A 23,698-nucleotide genomic window follows, 5' to 3' on the forward strand; every position below is an offset into this window, starting at 1 on the left:
ATCTCAATAAAGAGAAGGGAAAAGAGAAGGGACAGAGAGGCAAGCCTAGGAGGCTGTGTTCCAGTTCAGATGGAGGACAGCACGGGCTTGGACCAGGGTGTCAGTGGCAAGGTGCTGGGCGGTGGTCAGACACAGAACCTATTCTGAAGGACACATTCAACAGGACTTACTTACAGAGTGGAATCAGGGTATAGGAGCAAGAGAGGTCAAGACGACTTGTCTTGCTTCCAGCCTGGACAACTGAGAGAAGACTGCGCCAATTTCTAAACTGGGGAGGCCGGGGGGCACCTGGGTGGTTCAGTGGGTTAAGCATCTGCCTTTGGCTCAGGTCATGATCCTGGCGTCCCGGGATCGAGCCCCACCTCAGGCTCCCTGCTCAGCGGAGAGCCTGCTTCTCCCTCTCCCTCTGCCTGCCGCTCCCCCTGCTTTGGCACGCTCTCTCTCTTTCTCTCTCTGTCAAATAAATAAATAAAATTTTTAAAAATAATTACATAAATAAACAAACAAACTTGGGAGGCCTGGGGAATGAGCAGTCTCAAGGAGAGAGTCACGCCCCTGGGCAGACACCCTCTCCTGGACTGTGGCCCTCACCTGGACTGTTGGGCATTTCCTGGGGAGATCGTGGAAGCAGTCACTTCCACCCGCCAAGAAGTTTCCAGGCAAGGAGAGTAACACCCCATCTGGGACTCTAATCAGCAGCCAGGGCCTTGTCAGCACCACACCAGCAACATTGTTTCCAGTCTGTTCCTTACCAGCAGGATTATGAGATCTCTATCTCCCTTTAGCATAAGAAGTCTGTTGAATTTTGTTTGGCAACACTCTTCCCTCTCTGCGGCTCCATTTCATCAGAATGGGATTCTAAATCATTTCTCCAGTGAGTACAGACCAAAAGTCACTAGCGAATGTTGTTTAAATGAATGGACCTTTAAAATCCTATCTGTTAAGACCGTTTTGGTTACCTACAAGTTTTTGTGAATATATTAACTTCTTTTAAAAATTTTACCCCCTTTATTTCCAACTGTTTCCAATTTATTTTACCACTGTGGATAAATAAATCCAGATCTGCATCACAGACAACAGGCATCAGACATTAAATAGACATTAAATAAAAATATCTCGTATGAAAACAGGACGTTTTGCCTAGTTTTGTTTGTTTCTTTTTTGTTTGTTTGTTTGTTTGTTTTCTTTTTTTTCTTTTTTTTTTTCACAGAGAAAGAGAGAGATCACAAGTAGGCAGAGAAGCAGGTGGGGGCGGGGGGGCTCCCCACTGTGCAGAGAGCCTGATGTGGGGCTCCATCCAAGGACCCTGAGATCATGACCTGAGCCGAAGGCAGAGGCTTAATCCACTGAACCACCCAGGCGCCCCGTTTGTTTCTTTTTGACAGCTTTTCCGAACTTAAATTCAGCTCCTGGCCTAGTGTAAGAACATTTTGAAAGACCTTCTATTCACTGGTATAAGGTGACTGAAATGTCAAGAAAGCGTGATATAAGAAAGATGGACTCTGACCTTGTGAACTGCCTTCCCCACATCATCCCATGTCCTAAACCAAATACAAGTAAATTATAGTGCAAAAATGACTGCTTTCTTACTTCAAAGGGGAGCTCTGTTAATTCTAGGTTTCCAGAACAATCCAGTTTCTCTAGATTTTCACAGTCCCCCAATTCTGGAGGGATGCTTCTCAGAAGGTTGAAGCTCACATTGAGTTCTTTCAGATTCTTCAAGCGACCTGTCATCAGAACAAATGAACATCCATCGGGAAGATCCTTTAAGGTCTTTTAACAACAAACACAAGACAAAGAGAAAACATTGTATAATGACGATGGGGGAGACAAGGAACATAATTTTGTATTGTTTTGTAAGCCCTTGATTAAATGTCAGCTTCTCTGTCCGTGATCACAGCATTTTGTGCTTACCCTCTAGTTAATCCTTCATGGAACTATAGGCAGCCCCCATCTTTTGTCCCTCACACCCCAAGAGAAAGAGAAGCAGTAATGATCACTGTAGTCTTCATTTTAAGGTACTGCAGCTGAACAGAAATGTGATGGAGAATTATAAAATGTTGATCAAAATGACATAATAGGCTACGCTAAACTTACATGGGAATAATTGGTTGTCACTTATGTTTGCAATGAACATGTATTGCATGCGTAACTTTCTAAAACTTAAAGAAAATAAACAAAGAGTTCACTCATGAGACTTCTAGTTTCTGAGCCATCGGCAAATGTCTGCCTGTGCCGAGTCCTGCAGGTGGGATGGTGGTATCACCACCCCAAGGGGACCTTGCAAAGGAACTAGCAGCTCTGGGAACCAAGGAAACAGCCCTGCCCAGCAGTGTCCTGCGCCACGAGGGAAAGGAAGCTCCACGCAGCCTGCCCACCAGCTGCCTGCCTGCCAGACGAGAGCACGGAGGCTCCTGCTGGTGAACATACCAATTTCAGCCGGAAGACGGGAGATTTGGTTTTTTGGCAGATCTAGAATTCTCATCGCTTGAAACAGCTCAATGTAGGTAGGAATGATTTGAATCAGGGTATTAGTGATGTGCCATTCTTGCAAGTGCGTCTGCTCCTTCAGTGAATCCGGCAGCTCCTGAGACAGAATGAATGACATCAGTCACAACTAGTTCCTCATGGTGTCGGAGCCGAGTGGTGGCATGCGCAAAGGCAAGTATAACTGGGTATTTGCGAGAAAGGCAAAAAGCAAGACAGCATGGGTGAGAGCATCAGACCTAACCTTAGCCCGCTGCACAACCCCACCATGAAACCACTTTAAGATTCTGGGGTTGTCATGAGTCTCACAACAGTGGACTGGCCAATTTCAAAAGTGCCATGAATTCCTGATACGAAAATCAAATACCCAGTGAACACAGATAACCAGGCTCACACCTATAGCCACGACATGTACTGTTGGTTTACAACACACTGATTTAGCATCTTCTGAAAACAAAATCTGTCCATGCATTGGATTTTAAAACGTGTGCTATGTTTCCCTCCCTAGTTGCTTGATAAAGATCTAATCGTTGCTGTGCCAAGTTTCTCACTGTTTTTCTGAGTCTCTCATAGGAAAGAACACCAGAAAGAGAGCGGGGAGACATGAATGCTGGGCCAGGTTTTTTTCAGGCGCACCACCTCCCTGGTCATTTGTGAAATGACAGAGGAACTCAGCAGAATCCAAGGCTGCCCTGGGCTCAAGGGTTCTGGGATATGATTGCAAAGGTGCTGAGAAGTGCTTATGGATGTAGGTTCTCCAGGCAGGCTGGGTAACCCTTGTGGGGGTATGTGCTTAGACAAAGGCCATGTTTGGCAATGACACATGAGAATGATTTACCAGCGGTATTTAATTAGAACTGCAGAAGGGCACATAAACTCCCCCAGTTTCAGAAGGCAGTGCAGCCTACAAGTCAGTGTCCTAGAATACTGGCTCATTCAGGACCCACAACGGTCCTCAGAGGGAGCTAAGGCAGGCCTGAGCCCCATTTTACTGAGGAGGAGAAAAAATATATGAAAGTGGAGTAAAGTGCCTCCAGATCACATGACCAATAAAGGACACCCACCACGATCCCCTCCCCAAATTCAGTCTCCCAGCCCAGAGTCCTTTCAGCCGTAAGTCAGGGGCATAAAAAGAGATGACGGGCAGGTTCCAGAGAACCCTGTCCCCCAGAAAGAGACCATCATACCAGTTTGCTTGCCCATAGCACACTCAGGTGCTGCTTCCACCAGAAAACGTCAGATCACCTGCAAGCCCAGGAGATACTGCCCCAAGCAAAGCAGCAGGTCAGGGAACGGGGAGCAGGAAGCCACCTGTAAAGCCCAGAGGAAAGAAAGGGGGTGGGGGCGGTTACCTCTTTGTCCTGGCCTCAGACTCTCAGAAAGAAAGACAGCTAAATCTGTCACCACCTACCAGGGGATGTTACCTGAAAGGCTCGGTTCATTTAAAAAAAAAAAAAAAAAAAAAAGGCAAAGAGTGATTTTAAAGGTCTTGGGGGAGAGACCGCAGGAGTAATCATTTTAAAGGCTGTGCCATCCTGGGGAGGGCCGCCAGGATCCCAGAGCCTGCCGCCCTCGGAGGGACCCTGCTGCCCTTCCCAGGACTTCAGGGTCTTGCACGGAGGAAGAGACCTGAGAACCTGGTTTAGAGCAGGCAACTGGCTCCTCCCCATCCATGGGAACGCTCTCTTTTGGCCAAGGCCAAGGCCAGTCAATGCCTCCAGCAACGCATCGGGCACCCCCTTGCTGCACTCACCGTCCACTGCTCCCCCGAAAGCTCCAACACAAACGGACTCCTCCGTCTGTCTCTCTCCTTGGAAAGTGTACTCTGCCTCGCGTAAGTGTTCCTTTCGATCTTTTCCAGAAGCCTCGCGCTGGTGTCTACGAAGCCATTCTTGCAGTACGCAGCCTGGGGGATGCCTTTCCTCCTGCACTCGGCCACGAAGTTCCACTCCTCCTTTATCCTAAACGGACAGCAAAGGCCGAAGTCACACTCCGGGGGAACCGCCGCCACCTGCCTGGAGTGGCCGGCAGACCACCTGCGCGCAGACGCAGTCCCTCCCCAGGCCGGCGATTTCCGCCCCCACCCCCGCAGCGGCTGGAGACTCAGGGACCCCGCCACGGAACCAAATCTCAGCTCTGCCCCCTGCACTCTTTCCTGGGTCCCTCTGCTGTGGGAATGTAAGCGGCATCTTAAACCCTCAGAGTTGTGAATTATCAGCAACTTGGACTAAAAAAGTAGAGAAGGTGAGTGGGACGGAATTCCTAAAATTTCTACCAAAGTTACCTATGTATTTGATTAATTACAGTTTCCTTTGATATTATGTGGTGCTAGCCCAAGTTGTTTTGTTTTAAGATTTTATTTATTTATTTGACAGAAACACAGCGAGGCAGGGGGAGTAGAAGAGGGAGAATCAGGCTTCCCGTGGAGCAGGGAGTCCGATGCTGGGATCCCAGGACCCTGAGATCACGACCTGAGCCGAAGACAGATACTTAAGGACTGAGCCACCCAGGCGCCCCTCTTCTGTTTTTTAAATGCCTGGCCACAAGAGTATGCTAATATTTCAAGGGTGTCTGATTTGAAATATACAGGCAGCCCCAGTTTATATCATACCCTAAAAAACGATCTTTACCACTCTGCAGAGACTAAAGTGAACTTGCAGAAAACTGATAGCAACACAAATCATTCTTGACTACAGACACACAAATCAATTCTGTCCGGTGGAGGGACAACCCTCCCCCACCTCTGAGGAGAAATTGTTCCGTTTGCAAGTTCATTTCAATTTTCCTGATACCTAAACGTGTCTGTCCTTTGGATTCTCCTCTGAACTGGCTGTAAAACCTCCCTCCTTGTCCTCGTGTTCATAATGAGAAAACATGAATTTTTAACTCGCATTCCCTTTGTATCTGCACGTTTTCTGAGGGTTAACCTTTAACACAGGTTGGGCACCCTGTGAGAAGTCAGGCAGTGGTGCCATTGAGGGGGGAGAAAGCCCAGACCTCTTTCCCTCATCCCTTGTTGGGTTGGGACCCGCAGGGCTCAGAGAGCTGTGATCACCTTTTCCTTTATGTAGCTTCAACTGCTTTCAGTCCTGCCTGGTTTTTGTTTCACGCCCCCAAATCCCCCCCATCCATGCCCCATCACCCCCAATCCCCTGTAATGTTCAATTCTTAGGGAATGAGTAAGCAGGGAAACCAGAGGGGCAAAGCTGCTGGGACAGCGTGCAGAGGGTGTGGAGCTAGCTAGAGACCTCTGATTCAGAGCCAAGCCCACACTGCTAAAGGAATCACAGGTGCTGAAACATTCTAGTAAGTGTTTATAGACAGTCTTTCCACCAGTCGAAAGTTAGGAGTGTTAGCAAAGCTTGGTAGCAACACTAGAATGTGGTCAATGTCAGTAATTCCTCAGGAGAGCTGCAATGCAGGGGTGGGTGGCTGGTGACACAGCCAGACCCTGCCAGTCACCAACCCTCTAGATCCCAACGGATTTTGTAAAGATCATATGTATACTGTATGATCCAAACATTCCACTCCTGGGTATTCCTAGAAGACAGAGGAAAGCATATATCCATACAAAGACATGGGCATATGTTCATATCAGCTTTATAGCCCAAACCTGGAAACAACCCAAACGCACTTCACAGGTGAATGGATGGACACACTGTACCTTATTCACACTACTCGGCAATAAAAAGAAATGAACTCTTGATACACACTACCGCATGAGTGAATCTTAAGGTCATCAGGCTGAACGAAAGAATCCAGGTAATCAATCAATCAACCAATCAATCAATAAAAGAATCCAGACCCAAAAAAGTATTTCATTTATATAAAATGATTTGTAAGACTCTAATAAATGCGGGGCGCCTGCGTGGCTCAGTGGGTTAAAGCCTCTGCCTTCAGCTCGGGTCATGATCTCAGGGTCCTGGGATCGAGTCCCGCATCAAGCTCTCTGCTCAGCGCGGAGCCTGCTTCCCCCTCTCTCCCTGCCTGCCTCTCTGCCTACTTGTGATCTCTGTCTGTCAAATAAATAAATAAAATCTTTAAAAAAAAAAAAGACTCTAATAAGTGCAGAGTCATCTACAAAGACAGGAAGGCGGGACTGCCCTGCCGAGGACAGGGATGAGAGGAAAGCACCACCAAGAGTGAGGAAGAGGCTTGTAAGGTGACAAACGTGATCATATCTTGATTGTGGAGATGGTTTTAGGGACGTATACATACATCAAACATTTCAAATTGTATCCTTTAAATACATGTAGTTTCCTGTGTGTAAGTTATGCTCCTCAGTAAGGCTTTTATAAATAACATTTCGTGGTCCGACTTTCATCACCTCCGAGTCCCTCCTCAGCCCCTTTGCACCTCCCTTGCTGTTTCGCATGCACCTAGCAAAGGTCACTCTAGCTGGTATCCACGCCCCCTCCTCTGCCCGCCACCCCCCGCCCCCCGGTTCTGCACATGCACCCATCCAGGACACAAACATGAAGGAAAGTTCACCACCTTACAAACTGGCCTCATTTTGGATGGTGGCCCCTGACCCAGGCCCCTCGCTGCTTCCCAGCAGCCCTACCATACTCCCAAGCTCATCTCTTTGCTGTAGGCCCTAGGTGACTCTTAACACATTTTCTCCCTTTCAAGCAAACCTCCATCACCGCCTACCCCATCCTCTATCCCAGAGCTTCTAGTCCAGGGAGGGCAGAAATGAAAGAGAACAGAACACCTGGAAGTCCCAGCACCACATCCACACCACCTGCTCCTGTCTGTTCCTGTCAGCTCTGCCTGTGCTTCGGCTGGTCTGGAAGAACTCTCCCAGATCCTCCCTGGTTACCCCACTCCCGAGCACCCAGCCTCTCACTGGCTCAAGGACTTCCTGCTTGTCTCTTGAGTATTTCCCTCCTGAGGATCACTCCCATTAGCACATGCAACTCAAAGGGCAACACTGCCACCATCATCTTCCCCACCCCACCCCCACCTTCCTGCAATGTCATGTCTTCCATCAAGCCTGCTTCTCTGCTCCACCTTACAGCCAACCCCACGAAAGAGCTGTGCTGGCTCACATCCACAATTCTCCGTTCCCATCCCCCTGTTCTCTGTTGAACGCCCTTCGCTCGGCGTCCCCCTTCTTTGGAAATTGTTCTCAAGGTCACCACGACCTCCACTTCGCTAGACCCAGTAGCCAAATCCAGTCCTCATCTCCTCTGACCCATCTGGAACATTCGGCACAGCTTTTCTTCCCCCATCAAGCCTGATTGCCCCTTGGCTCCCTCTCTCTGCCGATTCCACTCCTACCTCTCTAGTCACTGGGCTGCCTCCCCCTCAACTTCCCAACCTCCGAATCTCCAAGGTCCCAACACCCAGTCCTTGGGCCTCTGCCCTTCTCTATCTACACTCATTCGTTGGCTATCTCGCAGTGCATGGCTTTAAATGGATCTGTATGCTGATGATGCCCAGTTACAGTTATCTAGCCAAGACTGCCTCACTGACTCCTTGCTTCTCCCGTAGCTCCGCCTGAATGTCTAAAATTAACATGTTCCAGGGGCGCCTGGGTGGCTCAGTGGGTTAAAGCCTCTGCCTTCGGCTCAGATCATGATCTCAGGGTCCTGGGATCGAGCCCCGCATCGGGTTCTCTGCTCAGCAAGGACCCTGCTTCCTCCTCTCTCTCTGTGCCTGCCTCTCTGCCTACTTGTGATCTCTGTCTGTCAAATAAATAAATAAAATCTTTAAAAAAAAAAATTAAAAATTTTTAAAAAATTAAATTAAATTAACATGTTCCAACCCAAACTCCTGATCTTCACCCCAAAACTTGCCTCTTACCCATTCAGTAAAAGGCTTCCAGATGCTCTGGCTAAAAACCTCAGGCCCATCATTGGCTCCATACTTTCTTCATGCCTCATATCAAATCCATCAAGAGATAACGGTCAGTTCTCCAAGAACCACACCACTCCCCACCACCTTCCCTGCTTCCATTCTTGCCCAAGGCGCCATCCTCTGCACCACTCTTGCCTCCCTACGGTCTAAACTTGCCCAGCATTTCAAGTAAGCCCATCACAATGACAGTCACACTCTGTCCTTGGCTCTTTGTTTCACCCAGCAAAGCAATGTCCCATTGCGTCTCCAAAGCCCTACAAGGCTGTGCCCTCACCTGTCTGTCTGGCCACATCCAGTGGTGCAGTCGCTTGCTTTCCTGGTCTGCTGACTGGCTCCCTTGCTCCTCCTTGAACACCCAGGACAACCCATGCCTCAATATTTGCATTGCTCTTTTGTCTGCCTGGGACATTCGTTCCTGAATTTCGGCAGGGTTGGCTCCCCAGGTCTACGTGTACACTTTTTGCTCTTCCAAAATGACTTTGGGTATCATTGGAGTTTCAAGCTTGCCATTAAGCTGGGAGAAAGAGGAGCATTTGAAAAAAATATTTTGCCGATGGCCCTGGCTAGCCTGGCTACCACCCTACCAAGGTCCTAGTCACAGCGAGCTGAGCCGGGGTAAGCACTCGGCTAGCAAGGAGGCAGGGCTTCAGGATCTACCTGTGACATCTCCACGTAATGTCATAAAAGTATAAGCTTAAAAAAAGGCCAGCACATGGAGGGAGACGAATTTCATACTGGGAGAAAGTGGCGGGATGGGCTTGGGATCGTTACTTTTCCTTATTAGCTCTTCTGTATAGTTTAAATATATTTTAATACCATGTGATTTTTAAAAATGTAAATACCTAGGGCCCCCTGGACAACTCGGTTGGTTAAGCATCGGAGACTTGATTTCAGCTCCGGTCATGATCTCAGGGTCCTGGGGTCGAGCCCTGTGTTCAGTTCTGCCCTGGGCATTGAGCCTGTTTAAGACTCTCTCTCGGGGCGCCTGGGTGGCTCAGTGGGTTAAGCCTCTGCCTTGGCTCAGGTCATGATCTCAGGGTCCTGGGATCGAGCCCCGCATCGGGCTCTCTGCTCAGCAGGGAGCCTGTTCCTCCTCTCTCTCTCTCTGCCTGCCTCTCTGCCTACTTGTGATCTCTCTCTGTCAAATAAATAAATAAAATCTTTAAAAAAAAAAAAAAAAGACTCTCTCTCTCCTTTCTCTCCCTCTGCCCTTCCTTCTACTCTTGCATGCTGTCTGTCTGTCTGTCTGTCTCTGTCTCTCTCTCCCCCCACCATAAATAAATAAATAAATAAATCTTTTAAAATAAATAAATGTAAATGCCTGCCTGTGGATCTAGATCAGACTGTAGCAGTCAGGGCTGTGGGGCAGACCCTGGGTCTAAGACATGCAGATTGAAGGAAAGAGGAAATCCCCCCAAAATGGCAGCAGCCAACAGCGCAGACACTGTTCACCAAGCCTTGTGCTCACCAAGCACTTTTCAGGTTAACATCTCTTTTACAATCATTTCTTAGACTGAGTCCAAAGGGCTACCCTGCCAATGTAATGAAACGATGCCCATTAAGCTTTACAGAATACATCTTTCCTTTATTGCGAAGAACAAACCAACATAAATGGCTCACATATTTGGGGGCAGCTAACATATAATGGAGAAAAGAAAAGATATGAGACACATCTCATTAAAAAGAAGCATATACCAAATCTTTTGGGGATTTCTTTTTAAATGTTTTCTATCCCATTCCCTCTGAAACCCCATGAGAATATAAACCATTTTTTGGTGAGAGTCAAGACTTTGGTGAGAGTCAACTCTTTCTTTCAATTCCATTCTCTTCCTCCAGAATGATTAAAATCAGTAAACAGTCTAGCATAAGATAATAGAGTTGTTGAATCGCTCCCTTGTACACATGAGACTGGTGTAACATAGTGTGTCGGCTGCCCTTCAATTTTAAAAAAATGGGGGAAAAAGATGAAAAGAGATAAATAAATACATGAATAAACTGTCTTTGTCTTTATACGTTATCACCCGTATAACTGAATAATCATCCCCTTGAATCAATTTTAGCAGAACCTCAAATACAAGACATGTAAAACAATGCCATTACAGTTTCACTAATTAAATCAGTAAATGTGCAAATAAAGTGCTCTTCCCTTAAGGAACGAACCCACAATCCTAGCCTAGATGGCAGAGAGCCTTCCTGGGTGAAAAAGTCCTCACTCAGAACCTTCCAGCTGCTCTTCTATTTCTCCCACTCAGTGACTCAGTTTCATCCAGGCAGGATGCTATTCTGTATTGTATCTTTGCTTAAAATGCTTTTTAAAAATATATATATTATTTATTTATTTGTCAAAGAGAGAGAGCACGCACAATCAGGGGGAGCAGCAGGCAGAGGGGGAAGCAGGATCCCCACTGAGCAGGGAGCCCAATGTGGGACTTGATCCCCAGACCTGAGATGCTTAACCAACTGAGCAACAGATGCTTAACCAACTGAGCCACCCAGGCGCTCCTCCATTTATCATTTTTAAGTTTTGATACATGCTTCATAAAATAAAGACAGCCTTACAAAATGGAGCACCATGAAGTGAGGTCACAGAGCAAGCTAGAGCCTGTTTTCATAAAATTAAATTAACCAGATAATCGCTTTTTCTGAAAAGACATTCGTCAGGTTTTCAATATGTTAATTTCCCCGCAGGAAACAGATCTTGAGAAACTAAAGTTACCCTACAAATAGTGTTAAGAATCGCAGCATGAATCACAGTACAGAAACTCAGAGACACCTGCCAAAAAAGGGAAATTCATTCATTCATACGGTCATTTTATTGCAGGTCCTGGGAAGCCGACCAGCTTGCTCCTTGAACCCCCACATTCCTCCCTCCACTATCCCTACTTCACCCTCACCTGCCCAGCCAATTTGACGGCTGTTTTTCTTATCCTGAGCTAGAAAAACCTAACTTCCCTAAGAAGTTTTCTGTCTTAGGGCAAGCAAGATAAGACAGGGCACCAGCCCCATTCAGGGCCAACCCGGTACATAGGAACCATGGGAAGCTGTCTACAAAGTCATTTCGCAGCAGGATGAAAGAAAGAAGCCAAGAGGCAAAAACCACTCCAAAGCAGCTGGACCCTAGCTCTCTGCAGATGCCTCCTGCTTCCAGAACCCTCAGGGGGTTACATCAGCTACAGACACTTTCCCGCAAAACCCCCAGGGCTTGGGTCACCCTTTAGCAAGTTGTCCTACCCTAGAGTAACCCAGATGCTAGGAGTACGAAGAAGGTCAGAGCAGAGCTGAGAGACACTCTGGGCTCACGGGGTCCAGGGACCTGTGTAATTCGTGCTAGTGTAGATCGCTCAGACCCATTGCCATAGGTGTTGCCCAGTCTGAGGTTCCAATTCTTAAATTCAAGATTCATCTCATATTGGATAACCTCAGATTAGTGCAAGTGAAAAGAACGTCCCAACTATGTGTGACTGCAGCATTGTGCAGGGAAAAGATCTTGGCCAAATCCTCCGCTTACCAGCTGTGTCAACTCGGGTAAGACACTTGGGTCCCAACTTCCTCGTCTTCAGGTTGGGGATAAGGATAACCACCTGGAATGGCTATGATGCTTATAGTAACAGCTTAATTAATTATCAAACATGATCAGAATAGGTACTGGTTTGATCTAGATAGTTCATAAGAATGGAGAGCCAAGAACAGAGAGACATTCACACCTTACACATTTTGTTTTGTTTTGTTAAAGATTTTTTATTTATTTGACACAGAGAGATCACAAGTAGACGGAGAGGCAGGCAGAGAGAGAGAGAGAGGGAGGAGGAAGCAGGCTCCCTGCCTAGCAGAGAGCCCGATGCAGGACTCGATCCCAGGACCCTGAGATCATGACCTGAGCTGAAGGCAGAGGTTTAACCCACCGAGCCACCCAGGAAGCCCACACATTTTGTTTTTAACTTAAAGTACAAGGGCACCTGGGTGGCTCGGTTGTTAAGTATCTGCCTTCAGCTCACGACATGATCCCAGCGTCCTGGGATCTAGCCCCACGTAGAGCTTCCTGTTCTGCAGGAAGCCTGCTTCTCCCTCTCCCAATCCCCATGCTTGTGTTTCCTCTACTGCTGTGTGGGTCTCTCTGTCAAATAAATAAGTAAATCTTTAAAAAAAAAAAAAAAACTTAAAGCACAGAAAAGTATCAACCTTTGCCAACTTGAGATAAAGTTATGGACCTCCTCTGAAACTGGGTCTGCTGATCAGAATCCCATTCTGCCTTCCTTTTATAAACCACACCCTCCGCACATCATGCAAGAGCTCCAGTTTTGGTTCCTTCATAGGGAATTAAAAAGTCAGAGATGCAAAGCCACCGGAATGTGCAACCTCTCCAACTGGCCCTACTTCCTTGGATTTGTGCAGTGCTGAGTCAATTGTGTGGCCCTTGGTTATCCCAAATGGAGTTTTTCCAAAGCAATCAGCTTCATTTCATATACCTATCACTCTCTTTTCCTCCTGTATCATGAGCTTACACGAGCATAGACAAATTATCTCCTCTGCAGCCAAGTAAAAAATGGTGTCAGTAGAGCAAGTCTTAGTCCGCATTCAGCTCAACAGGTAAGGATGGAAATACATGACAGGGAGTACCTTTGAGCTGCTGCAGGGCATGGGAGAGAGTTTACTGTGTCATCGCTGTGCACCCCGTGCCTGGTACAGTACCTGGAATGCATGTGGGACTGTACACCACGGGGTCGCGATTATGGGAATCAGACATTCGCTGTGGGCAAGAGTGGGATGGCTTCAAAGTCCAATGAGTAAGTGTCACAGAGAAATCCCAGAAGGGCCTTCCTCTCCACAACATGACCACAGCTTGCCTAGCCCCCACTCACTAAAGAAGCTACAGGCAAGTAGAGAAAACACATACTTTTCCAATGCGCTTTTCTCGAGCCTTTCTGTCTCCTTCTTCTGCCAAGCTTTGTGCTTCTTGACGCGCGTCTCCCACAAGGCTCTGATGACAGAAATGTCGAACACGACCACTTTGTGTCCCATTTTGGGAGCATGAAATTACCTGTTTAAAAAACACACATATGTCAGCTTCACACACACACACAAGAGAAAATAGTTTTCTTACAACCTTTATTTTTTTTTAAGATTTTTTTTTAATTTATTTGAGATAGAGAGAGTGCGTGTGCCGGCCGGCAATGGGGAAAGGGCTCAGAGAACAGGGTGGGGGAGGTGGGGGGGGGGGGGAAGGACAAGCAGACTCCTGGCTGCCGGCTCCGCACAGAGACCATAACACACTGAAGTTTGATCCCAGGACTCCAAGATCCCAACCTGAGATCACGAACGGAGCTGAAACCAAGAGTCAGACGCCCAACGACTGAGCCATCCAGGCACCCCAGTTTTAGCATGAACTTTGAAATGAAACAAGAATGAATCCATCCTCATAAGTAATGATGAAATGCCCTGTGAATTCCAGAATGGCAGTTTGCTAATGTTCTTAAAGCCTGATGGTACTCTGGGTTAAGTCAAGTCCAACACCCAGCCTGTGGCTCCTCTAGAAGGTCACACTTGTAGCTCTACCTCTCAGCCAGATTTGGGGGTTCCCAAAGCCCCCTGGGCCCTCCATAAGCCTCTTGGTTCCATGTTCTATTGAATTTTCTAGCAGCTCATCTTTCCACTAGGGCTGTACCAGACTCAAGGGTACGTTTGTGAGTTAATCAGAAAACACACACACACACACACACATTCCTGGTGACCTGAGGCTACACCAGCAGTCACCGTTAAACAACAAAACCAATCCCTGCTCCAAGAACCATGAGCACTTTCCCAGTAGGGACTGACCACGACACAGAGCATGGGGACGGGTCCTGCAAGGGGCCCCTGCAACATGAAACTTCATAGGCTGCTGGTCTCTGTGTATGTAAGGAAAGTTAAGGGCAGGTGCATCTTGGCCCTTCATTGAAGTGAGACCCAGCACAGTGCCTGGCACACAGCAGACCCTCTGTAAATATTTGTGAAGTCAATAAACGAAAACTGAATAAGAGGTTTGCATCCAGATTGCTCCCCTCTCAGACCACTCAGTGAGCTTCTTCTCTCCTTTTTATGTTCCCATCTTTTTTTTTTTTAAAGATTTTATTTATTTATTTGACAGACAGAGATCACAAGGAGGCAGAGAGGCAGGCAGAGAGAGCGGGAAGCAGGCTCCCTGCTGAGCAGAGAGCCCAATGCGGGGCTCAATCCCAGGACCCAAGGATCACGACCGGAGCGGAAGGCAGAGTCTTTAACCCACTGAGCCACCCAGGCGCCCCATCTTGTTTTTATTTTACTCATTGCCTTAAGTGATTATTTGTTCACCGAAAAAAAAAAAAAAAAAAAACTGTCAGGATGTAAAAGTACTTCTTAATGTTCATTCCTCTAACCTGCACTCATCTCCCTTATCTAAAAATAACTTCCTCGTTATCGTTTTACATTTCCCCTACTTAGTAGCATTGAAATCTGGCTCCATCCACTTCCTGATTCATGCACACACACACACACACACACACACGCACGCCCACACAGCGTGTCAGTCAGCCAATCGTAGGGCTGTTGAATATTCTCTGCTCCAGTTCCAGATGCTTCTACACAGCAGTCCGTGGGAACACAAAAGCAAATATTTGACCTTCAGACTCAGCTGTGTACTCCCCACGAAGGGCTTGCCAGGCAGAGCGGGAAAGCCGGCTTCTGTCTGCGCAGTGGAAGGCTGGAGAGCCATCATTTTCGTCTTCACGAGCTGAAAATGCTGGCCCCGGCTTACTTCCATCTTTCCCTTCATTTCTGACATCTGGGACTGTCTTCTGTCTGCCTTTAAATATTTTTACCTCGAGGAGATTTCTGGCAAAGGTACAAGAGATGCACCTTTTTGTGCGGACCTATGTTCTCAATTCTCTGGGGTCAATAACATGAGCGAGGCATTGGAAGGTCCTGGAACTCTATTTAACCGTTTCAGGAACTGTTGGACTGTTTCCCCAAAGCAGCAGCCTCATGTTCCTGCCCTGACAGCCGAGCATGAGGGTTCTGGTGTCTCCACATCCTCTCTACGCTCGTTCTGCCACTCTCTCCCACCACTGCCATCCCAGTAGGTGGGGGCAGTGGTCTCTAGTGGTTTCGATTTGCGTTTCCCTGACAGCTAATGAGGCTGACTGAACATCTTTTTATGTACTTATGGACCATTTTTATACCTTCTTGGGAGAAATGTCTATTCAGATCCTTTGCCAAGTTTTAAATGGGGCCATTTGTCTTTTTAATTGTTGACTTGTAAGAGTTCTTTCTATGTCCCAAGCACGGGTCTTTTGTCTGATACATGATTCGCAAGTGTTCTTCGATTCCATCCTTTTATTTTTAACCTAATTATACGGTTATATTTGGTATGAGATTTTGTAGACAGAACCTTTTACTTTTTTTTTTTTTTTTTTTTTAAGTAGGCTCCATACTCAGTGTGGGGCTTGAACTCACAACCCTGAGATCAATAGTCGTATCCAGCCTGGAGCCGCTGTTGACAGAATCTTGTTGGATCATTTATTTCACACATTCCAACAACGTCTTTTAATTGGTGTATTTGAGCAATTTACATTAACCATAATTACTGATACTTTGCATTTAGGTCCAAATTCACTTATTACCCATTTTCTGCTGGACTCCTCTTTTGTTTTCTTTTTACACTTTCCAGCCTCCTTTTGTGTTTATCTGAACATCTTTTTAGTATTCAATTTATTTTCTCTGTTGTGTTTTGGACTCTGTTTCTCAGTGTAGTCTTTCCTTTTTCATGGCTGCCCTAGGGAGGATAAGCTCCCGGCTTCACTTCTCATAGCCCATCAGAAACAATATTTTACCCCTTGGAGTGAGACGTGGAAACCTCACTACCACCGAGGTCCCTTAGGCTCTCGCCTCGGTGCAGCCATTGTCCCTTGCACTGAATCTGTCAGTGTTCTATTTTGGGCTTCCAATCCTGAAATGTGTTTAAAGAACTCACGAGGAGGACGCTAGCCCATCACATCTACCCTGATACGGACTGTATCTGTGGCTCCTCCCTCATTCCTATTGTCCCATGTCCCCTCTGGTAGCATTTCCCTTCTGCCTAAACAACTCCCCTAAATAGTCCCCTCAGACAGAGACCTCAGCTGACAAAACCTCTGTTCCCCTTCACCTGAATATCTTCTTTTCACTTTCACTCCTTTTTTTTCCCCTTTTTCCTCTTTTCCTTTTTTTTTCCTACCTTCACTCCTGAAGATGGTTTTTGCTGGATAGCGAATCCTGAGGTAATTCTTTTCGACATTTTATAGACACTGCCCGTTTCTTCTGGCCTCCATGGTTTCCCATGAGAAAGGTGCAGTAGTTGGAACTATAAGTCTCATCAAGGTGACACGTCACGTTTCTCCCACGACGTGTTGAGAATTATTCCTTGTCTTTGGGTTTCCTGTTTAATTATGACAAATCTGGGCATGGGTTTCTTTGGGTTTATGCCGTGTGGGATTTCCCTAGCTCCTCTGGTCGGGAGGTTTTATATTTTACCAAATTTGGGGATTTTTCAACCATCTTTTTTTCTCCAGCTATTTTTTTTTTCTGCAATGCCTCTTCCTCCCCTTTTCTGGGACTCGGACAAAACAGATATTAGCCCTTTCAATATCATTTTGTAGATTCTTGAGGCTGTTGGCTTTTTTAGACATCTCTTTTCCTTTCTTTTTTCAGATTTATAATATCCAGCAATCCATCTTCAAATGTCCCACACCTTCCCATATCATCTCCATTATGTTTATGAGTCTATCCAGGGAGTATTTTATTTCAGGGATTCTCTATTTTATTTCTAAAGTTGCCATTTAGTTCTTTTTATCTCCGACTTCTTGTTGGTCCTTTCTCTTTCCATTCACACCTGAGGGCAGAGGCAGAGGACTCCAGAAAGGACAAACTTGGAAGGGCTTCCAACCTCGTTTTAGAAGTTGCAGCTCAGTGCAGTGGAGAGCAGAGTAGTCCTCTGGTTTGGTCAGGCTTGTCTGGCTCGCTGGGCAACTGACAGACCACACCCCCTGCCCCAGGGTGGAAGGCCACCTGACCAGCCACCAGGGATGCGGACATATGCAGTGTGGGTCCAGGGTCGCAGGACGCCTTCAGAGCACAGGGGCTCCACGAGGGCTCTGTTTTCTAGGTGGAGAGCACTGCAGAAAGCTTCTTGCTAGCCAGGGCTGTCCATTTGCAAAGGACCAGGTTCTGGGCCTGGGGCTGGGGCCAGCTCGTGTACCCAGACCCCTGCTGGCCCCCTCCTGCCCACACCAGAACAGGAAGGAGTACTGTCCCTTTAGTGCCGTCCCCTGAGAAAGCTGAACGGGTTGTTCACTTGAAAGGACAAGTACTTCAAGGAACAACACAGTGTGTCATACAGCACAGACGTTGATGGCTATGTTCAGAGCCAAGAGGCACTACGTTGATGACTGACACAGTAGGTGGTTCAGTTCAGACGTCACATTCCCTCCTCCGGCCTTCTGGGACTAGAATTCCCAGGGTGGGGACTGTCCTCAGATTGTACGGGTGGACTGCCCATGTGCGCCCCCCAGTGGCCGTCTGGGATGGAGGCCATGGTCCACCCTGCCCTTCGGCTCAAACAGCAGAAGGCATGTTGATAAGGGTCAGACTCCCAGGGAAGGCTCAAGGATGAGCCCAGGAGCTCTAAACAACGTTATGGTTGTTCTCAGAGCTCTTCCCTCTCCTCTGTTTCCCCCAGTTCTTCTAGATTGCTGAGGCTCCCTTTTACAGTCCTTTGGCCAGAGAGCTGGGGCTTTAGTCCCCCTGCTTTGTTGTGCACCCACTTTTGGGGGCCAGGTAGCAGGAGGTCCTGGGGATAGAAAAAGCAATGAGAGTTTCCTCCACTCTGGGGCCTGCAACTCCTCGGATCCAAACGGAAAGACCCCTTTTCTCAAAGTTTTGAGTGACTGAGGCCCTCCACTATCAAACCCCTGCCCCCATGCCCCTGCACCTCCTGCTATGAATCCTTTAGGGCCTGAGGCATGACAGGATGGAGAAAAGAAAAACAGGGATTTGACCTCTCTCTCTGAGCATGAGGGGGTCCCCTTTTCCTCTCCTGGAGTGACATTCAGTACCCTTGTGCCCAGTTCTGGGTTCCAGGCTGCCTTGAGTCCAGGCAGCACAACACTGGAGTGGGGGGTGGGGGGTGGGGAACATACCACAGGCTCTCTGTACTTGGAATTCTGGGGTCTTTCCCTTACTCTGTTGCCACCAGCTGGTTTTCACAGTCTTCATACTCCTGTTTCGTGTGCTCCTTCTGGGTTTTATAGAACCACATTCAATGGGAGAGACGTGGTGGAGGATGCCTGACTCTGTCTCCCCCAGAACCAAAAACCACTGCATGTCATTTGTCTTTTACCACGTTCCTTACTCTGTCATTTTCAGCTCAGGAGCACCTAAGCTGCAAACATCTTAACCAAAGTTGGCTTTTAACCAAAAAAAAAAGCTTCCATAGAAGTATGCCAAGCACCAGTCTGAACACAAGAGAGCACAGCCCCCAGCCTGAAATGGAGAAAAATTAGAAAGAGAGAAAGAACCAGGCAGACTCAAAGGCTTTGAGGCAATCGCTGTACATAATCCAAGTCTACACATAAAAGCAAAGAAAAAAGCCAGAGTAAAGTGAGCTTTCCGAGCAATGTGGACAGCCCAGGCAGCCCAGGGTACTTAAAGCTGGAAGACTGCTCCCTGTTCAGGGTGTGTGTTCTAGACCAACGAGCTTGACTCAGCCTCTGCTGAGTGACTGTCATTTTCCTAGACCAGCAAGCCCTTGGGGAGTAACCGGATCTGTCCATTAACTGCCTGTGCCTTAAACACATACACACACCATTGCTCATTAGTTCCCATGCATTCATTTGGAGAAATGTAATTCAAATTTGCATGCTAGAGGAATGGTCTCTTCTTGATGCCTTTGGGTTCTGTTTTTTAAATACTTGTAAATCAATATTAGTGTCAGTATTTTGATGGGAAAGAGCATATCCTATTTGTCATCTAACCATGTTCCCCATTTCCCCTGTATCTTGCAAAACAGAGAAGTAGTTTCTGTTCTTCAATTAAGAAGGTTTTGAATGTGCCGGAATTTAAATCAGGGTCACCTGTGAGATGTTCTGTTTGCAAATGTATGTCACAAAACATAGAGGCTCTAAGAACAGTGAGAGATGACCACGTTTGCTACAGGTTTGCATGTACTGCCCAGAAAGCCTGGGAGGCTAAGAAAGAACCAACCGCAAATGCCAGGTCCAGCCCCGCCCTTGGTGTCCTGTGCAGGACAGGGCTCAATCTAGGCCTCCCTAGACAACAGGGCAGGTTCAAGATCAACCCTGGAGATAGTAGCTCTTATGGGTGGGTGTCAGATCAGAAAAGTGGTTCTATAATAGGAGCCAATGAGTCATTCCGGGACAGAAAGGAGACCCTCCCTCTGGGAACAAAGCCACACTGGGGAGCAGAGAGGAGGGAGATACCAAGGACGGGACACAAGGGCCAGTCCCTCAGCAGGTTCCGGAAAGAGAGACGGTCCCCTGGCGAATTTAGAAAGCTCATCTCTTCTTTGTAGCATGAGCTCCAATCAACACAGCCTTTCAGCAAATCCCTGAAATGCAATTTCCTAAGCATTAGGTTTCTCCAGAACTATAGAAAGAGCACCATGATACACTATTCCAAAGCAGTAAAGAGAAATTCACCTCTACAGGATGTCGTGTGAGACAACCTCAATTCAAATAAAGCAGCAATATCCTCCTAGAGAAAACACTACATCCAAGCAGACTCTCCAGAGGCACCATAAGAAATGCAGAGCATTAGCCTGAGCCCTAATGGATTTGACAGCTAAGATTCATGGACCCAAGGGAACATCTGATTCCAGTTCCCTGCTGGAGATCTATCTGGCTTTGTATTACAGCTGAAGCACGAGAACACGGATCCCTAGATTTGGGGCTGCAGGGTCCGCAGCCACGGCAGAGAAGAAAACACCTGAGACTAGAAGAGAAGAGAGGGCGATAGTGACATCACTCATGGCAGCAGAAAGGACTCTGGGGCAGAGTGCCCTGAGGCTCATTTTTCTCCAGGGCTTGGAGTTCTGGGTCCTGAGTGGACACGTCAACAATCAGAGTCTCAGAAGTTTGATTCACACTAGAAAGGAAAATTCCTCCTGGAAAAACATTTTGCTTTACTGCTTTACTGTATTATTTCAGTAAAGGGCAAGAGAGTAAATATTGTAGGCTTCACGGGTCAGTTGGCACAATGCAAGCAGTTCTGTAGGCACTTCGATCACAACAGAGAAAACTCCTGGCCTGCCCCTCCCTGCTGACTTGCCCTGGGCCTGCAAGAGCCCCGAGCCTGCTTCTCCGCTTTGTGCTGGGTTGTCACCTGCTAGAGACATTCTCAGGACAAAAGTGACTGGCCCAAGAGGGAAAGGCCCGGCAGGTCAGCACAGAGAGGGACTGGGAATGGGGAGCTGCTGTAATCAGTTTCACTCTCTGTCCCGGTGACACTCAGATACCGGTGTGTGTGTGCTCATCTCCTGCCAGCTCCAGATGGGTAGCTGGCTCAAGGCTAAGTGGGTTTGCTAAGTCACCAACTCAGAGCAAAGATTCCATTGCTTGGTGCCCAGCCATTCCCCACAGCAGAGTGTCCAACATGTAGAGAGCAACCAGTGTGGGTCTTGGGCAATAGCAAGATACAGCTGGCCCAGTAGACAGACACTGAGAGTGGAGGAGAAGGTGGGGGTGGGGGAGGTAGGGTCTCCAACTTGGTCTCCACGGCTCACAATGCTAGCCCCTTCCAGCGGTGCCCCTGCCATACAAATACACCGGCCAGTCCTGTGTGCACATCCCAGCTTTTGTGAACAATAAACTAGATTTTGCTTTGTGGATACGATGGCTTTAAAATTGTACCCACACGTTCCTTTATATTCTTTCCTTTAAGAGTGTAGAACTTAATTCCTTCCCCCTTGAGCATGGGTTGAATTCAGTGACTCACTTCTAACGAATAAAGTGTGGTAAAAGTGATGGGCCGCCTGGGTGGCTCAGTGGGTTGAGCCGCTGCCTTCGGCTTAGGTCATGATCTCAGGGTCCTGGGATCGAGTCCCGCATCGGGCTCTCTGCTCAGCGGGGAGTCTGCTTCCTCCTCTCTCTCTCTCTCTCTGCCTGCCTCTCTGCCTACTTGTAATCTCTCTCTGTCAAATAAATAAATAAAATCTTTAAAAAAAAAAAAAAAGTGATGGTGTGTGGCTTCCGCGACCAAGTCCCACCAGGCACTCCTCTCTCTTTCCGGCCGGCCACTGTGTCATGAGGAGATTCAAGCAGCCCTGTGCAAGAAGCTTCTTACGGAGAGGAACAGAGTCCTCCTGCCAGCAGCCACGTGAGTGGAAGCTGTCTAAAAGCAGATCTTCCAGCCCCGGTTGAGCCTTCAGATGGTAGCAGCCCCAAAAGTCATCTCAGCAGACCCTGAGGCAGGACCACTCAGCTAAGCTATTCCCAATGCTCAGAGAATGTGACAAAATATGTTTGTTGTATTAAGCTATAAGGGTCAGGAATGATTTGTTATGTAGCAATAAATCATTAACACAGTGGATAGTAAAATAAGACTCAGTCTCAATGTGTAGCAACCTCTGGTGTCCACATCTAGCCATCTCCTTGACATGCCCACTTGGATGTCTCACGCATATCTCAGAGAAACACATTCCTTCCAGAGTTCCTCCCTTAGAATCTAACCATTCCTGGCTGCCTCAATTCTTCACCTTGACTCTGTCCTTACCTGGAGGCACTCCTTTATGCCTTCCACTTCTTTACCCTGCCCACCATGGGAGCGAGACCATGTACACAAACATGCTCGCTTGTTTGCAAGCCCAATGTATCACCCAAGTCTTAGAGGGCACGCATTTCTCACCACCAGTTAGTGCCCCAGCTGGCCTCAGGCATGCAGAAGCCTCACAGCTGGTGTCCTGACTTCCCACTCACCCTCTTCCAATCCATTTGCCACACAACAGTGAGAGTCATTTTCTGCCGAGAATGAGATCCTGCCACTGCGTGGATCAAGCGCTCCAAAGACTTCTCTCCGAGGTGAGGGGGAGATCCTAGGGCCCGGGTCAGACTCTGGCATGACCCGCCCTTGAGCACTCTCCTCCTCAGTGCCTCACCCACCCCCCACTTTTTCGTACCTCAGACACTGCACACACTATGCCCTCTGCCTAGACCCTCTTCCCCCATCTGCCTAGCATCCCTGCACCCCATGTCCCCGGACTCAGCTTCAGTCTTCTCTCCTCAGCATAGCCTTCACGGTCTCTTCACCTAAAGTAGATCCCCCCGTTATTTTATCTCTCAGATTATTTATCTCTCAGACTGTTGCGAATTCACTTCACAGCACATAATAGGAGTTGAACTATTTGCTCATTGGTTTAATTATACTTTGACCGTGGACTGTGAAAAGAAGGGCCACGGTTCACCGACAGAGGCAGCCACCTGAGAAGCCCCAGACGTGGGATGAGAGTCAGCCACTCACCCTGAGTGGTCACCAGGGGCAGATGGTGACAGACGGCAGCCCTGGAGGGAATGTAGACAGGCTCCTGCTTCTGGACCTCAACAGAGAAACCCTGTGTGTAGGGCCAGTTTACTTGGTGTGCATCTCTGTTCTTTGATTCCTGGGAACCCAAATAACTGACATTATGGGTACTCATCAAATGGGGAAGGATGAATGTCCCTGCCCCTGAGCTCTCCATCGGGAGAGAACAGATGCTCACAGAGATACATTTCAGTACTGCGTGTGGATTTGATCATGGAGGCGGAACAGGCTGTGGGGTCAGAAGAGGAGGGATGCCCTCAAGTGCGTGTGGAGAGGAGGGTTCTGTGAGGTCCCACAGGGACCCTGGGGAAGGGGAAAGGGACTGTCCATGCAGAATTTGCTTGAATACTTGTTCACACCCCCTCCACAACCCAGGTACATTGGAATCCCTTTTATGGAGCCATCCACTGTCCGAGCCAGAGGGCATGACTGGAAAAACATGTCCCCTGGCACCAGAGCACTCGTCCCCACTCAGAAGACAAATGCCAGGGTTCCAGGCGGGAGGGGCACTTTCTGGTCACCTCATCCTCCCTTTTCTGGCCAAATGGCAGACTGGGCAGAGGCGGGTGGGAGGCTGTGTACAGGGCTCACATCTCTGACAGTCTAAGGTACAAAGGATCTGGGGGAGAAGACCCAACTAACCCCACAATACAGGTGCCCAGCCATTCTGGGCACCTCCTTGCCCAGGCTAGGAGAGGGACGGCAGCAAGGGGGTGGTGTCCAGGCAGAGGGCACACTGCATGCACAGTCTGAGGGACAGAGCTGAGGT

General features: G+C 47.9%; 1 protein-coding gene across 2 annotated transcripts in view; it reads right to left on the reverse strand.

Moving 5' to 3' along the window:
* The window catches only part of LRRC2 (leucine rich repeat containing 2), a 41,593-nt gene that overhangs the window by 12,436 nt on the left and 5,459 nt on the right, over window positions 1–23,698 (reverse strand). For both annotated transcript variants that reach the window (XM_032317744.1, XM_032317733.1), the window contains exons 2-5: window positions 13,244–13,387; window positions 4,241–4,448; window positions 2,431–2,587; window positions 1,591–1,727 (exon numbers count right to left, since the gene is read on the reverse strand). In XM_032317744.1, coding sequence (XP_032173635.1) covers window positions 1,591–1,727; window positions 2,431–2,587; window positions 4,241–4,448; window positions 13,244–13,368 — 627 coding nt within the window. In that variant the 5' untranslated portion in view covers window positions 13,369–13,387. The remainder of the gene's footprint in view (window positions 1–1,590; window positions 1,728–2,430; window positions 2,588–4,240; window positions 4,449–13,243; window positions 13,388–23,698) is intronic.

Source organism: Mustela erminea, chromosome 1 (assembly GCF_009829155.1).
Source record: "Mustela erminea isolate mMusErm1 chromosome 1, mMusErm1.Pri, whole genome shotgun sequence".
Taxonomy (NCBI): Eukaryota; Metazoa; Chordata; class Mammalia; order Carnivora; family Mustelidae; genus Mustela; species Mustela erminea.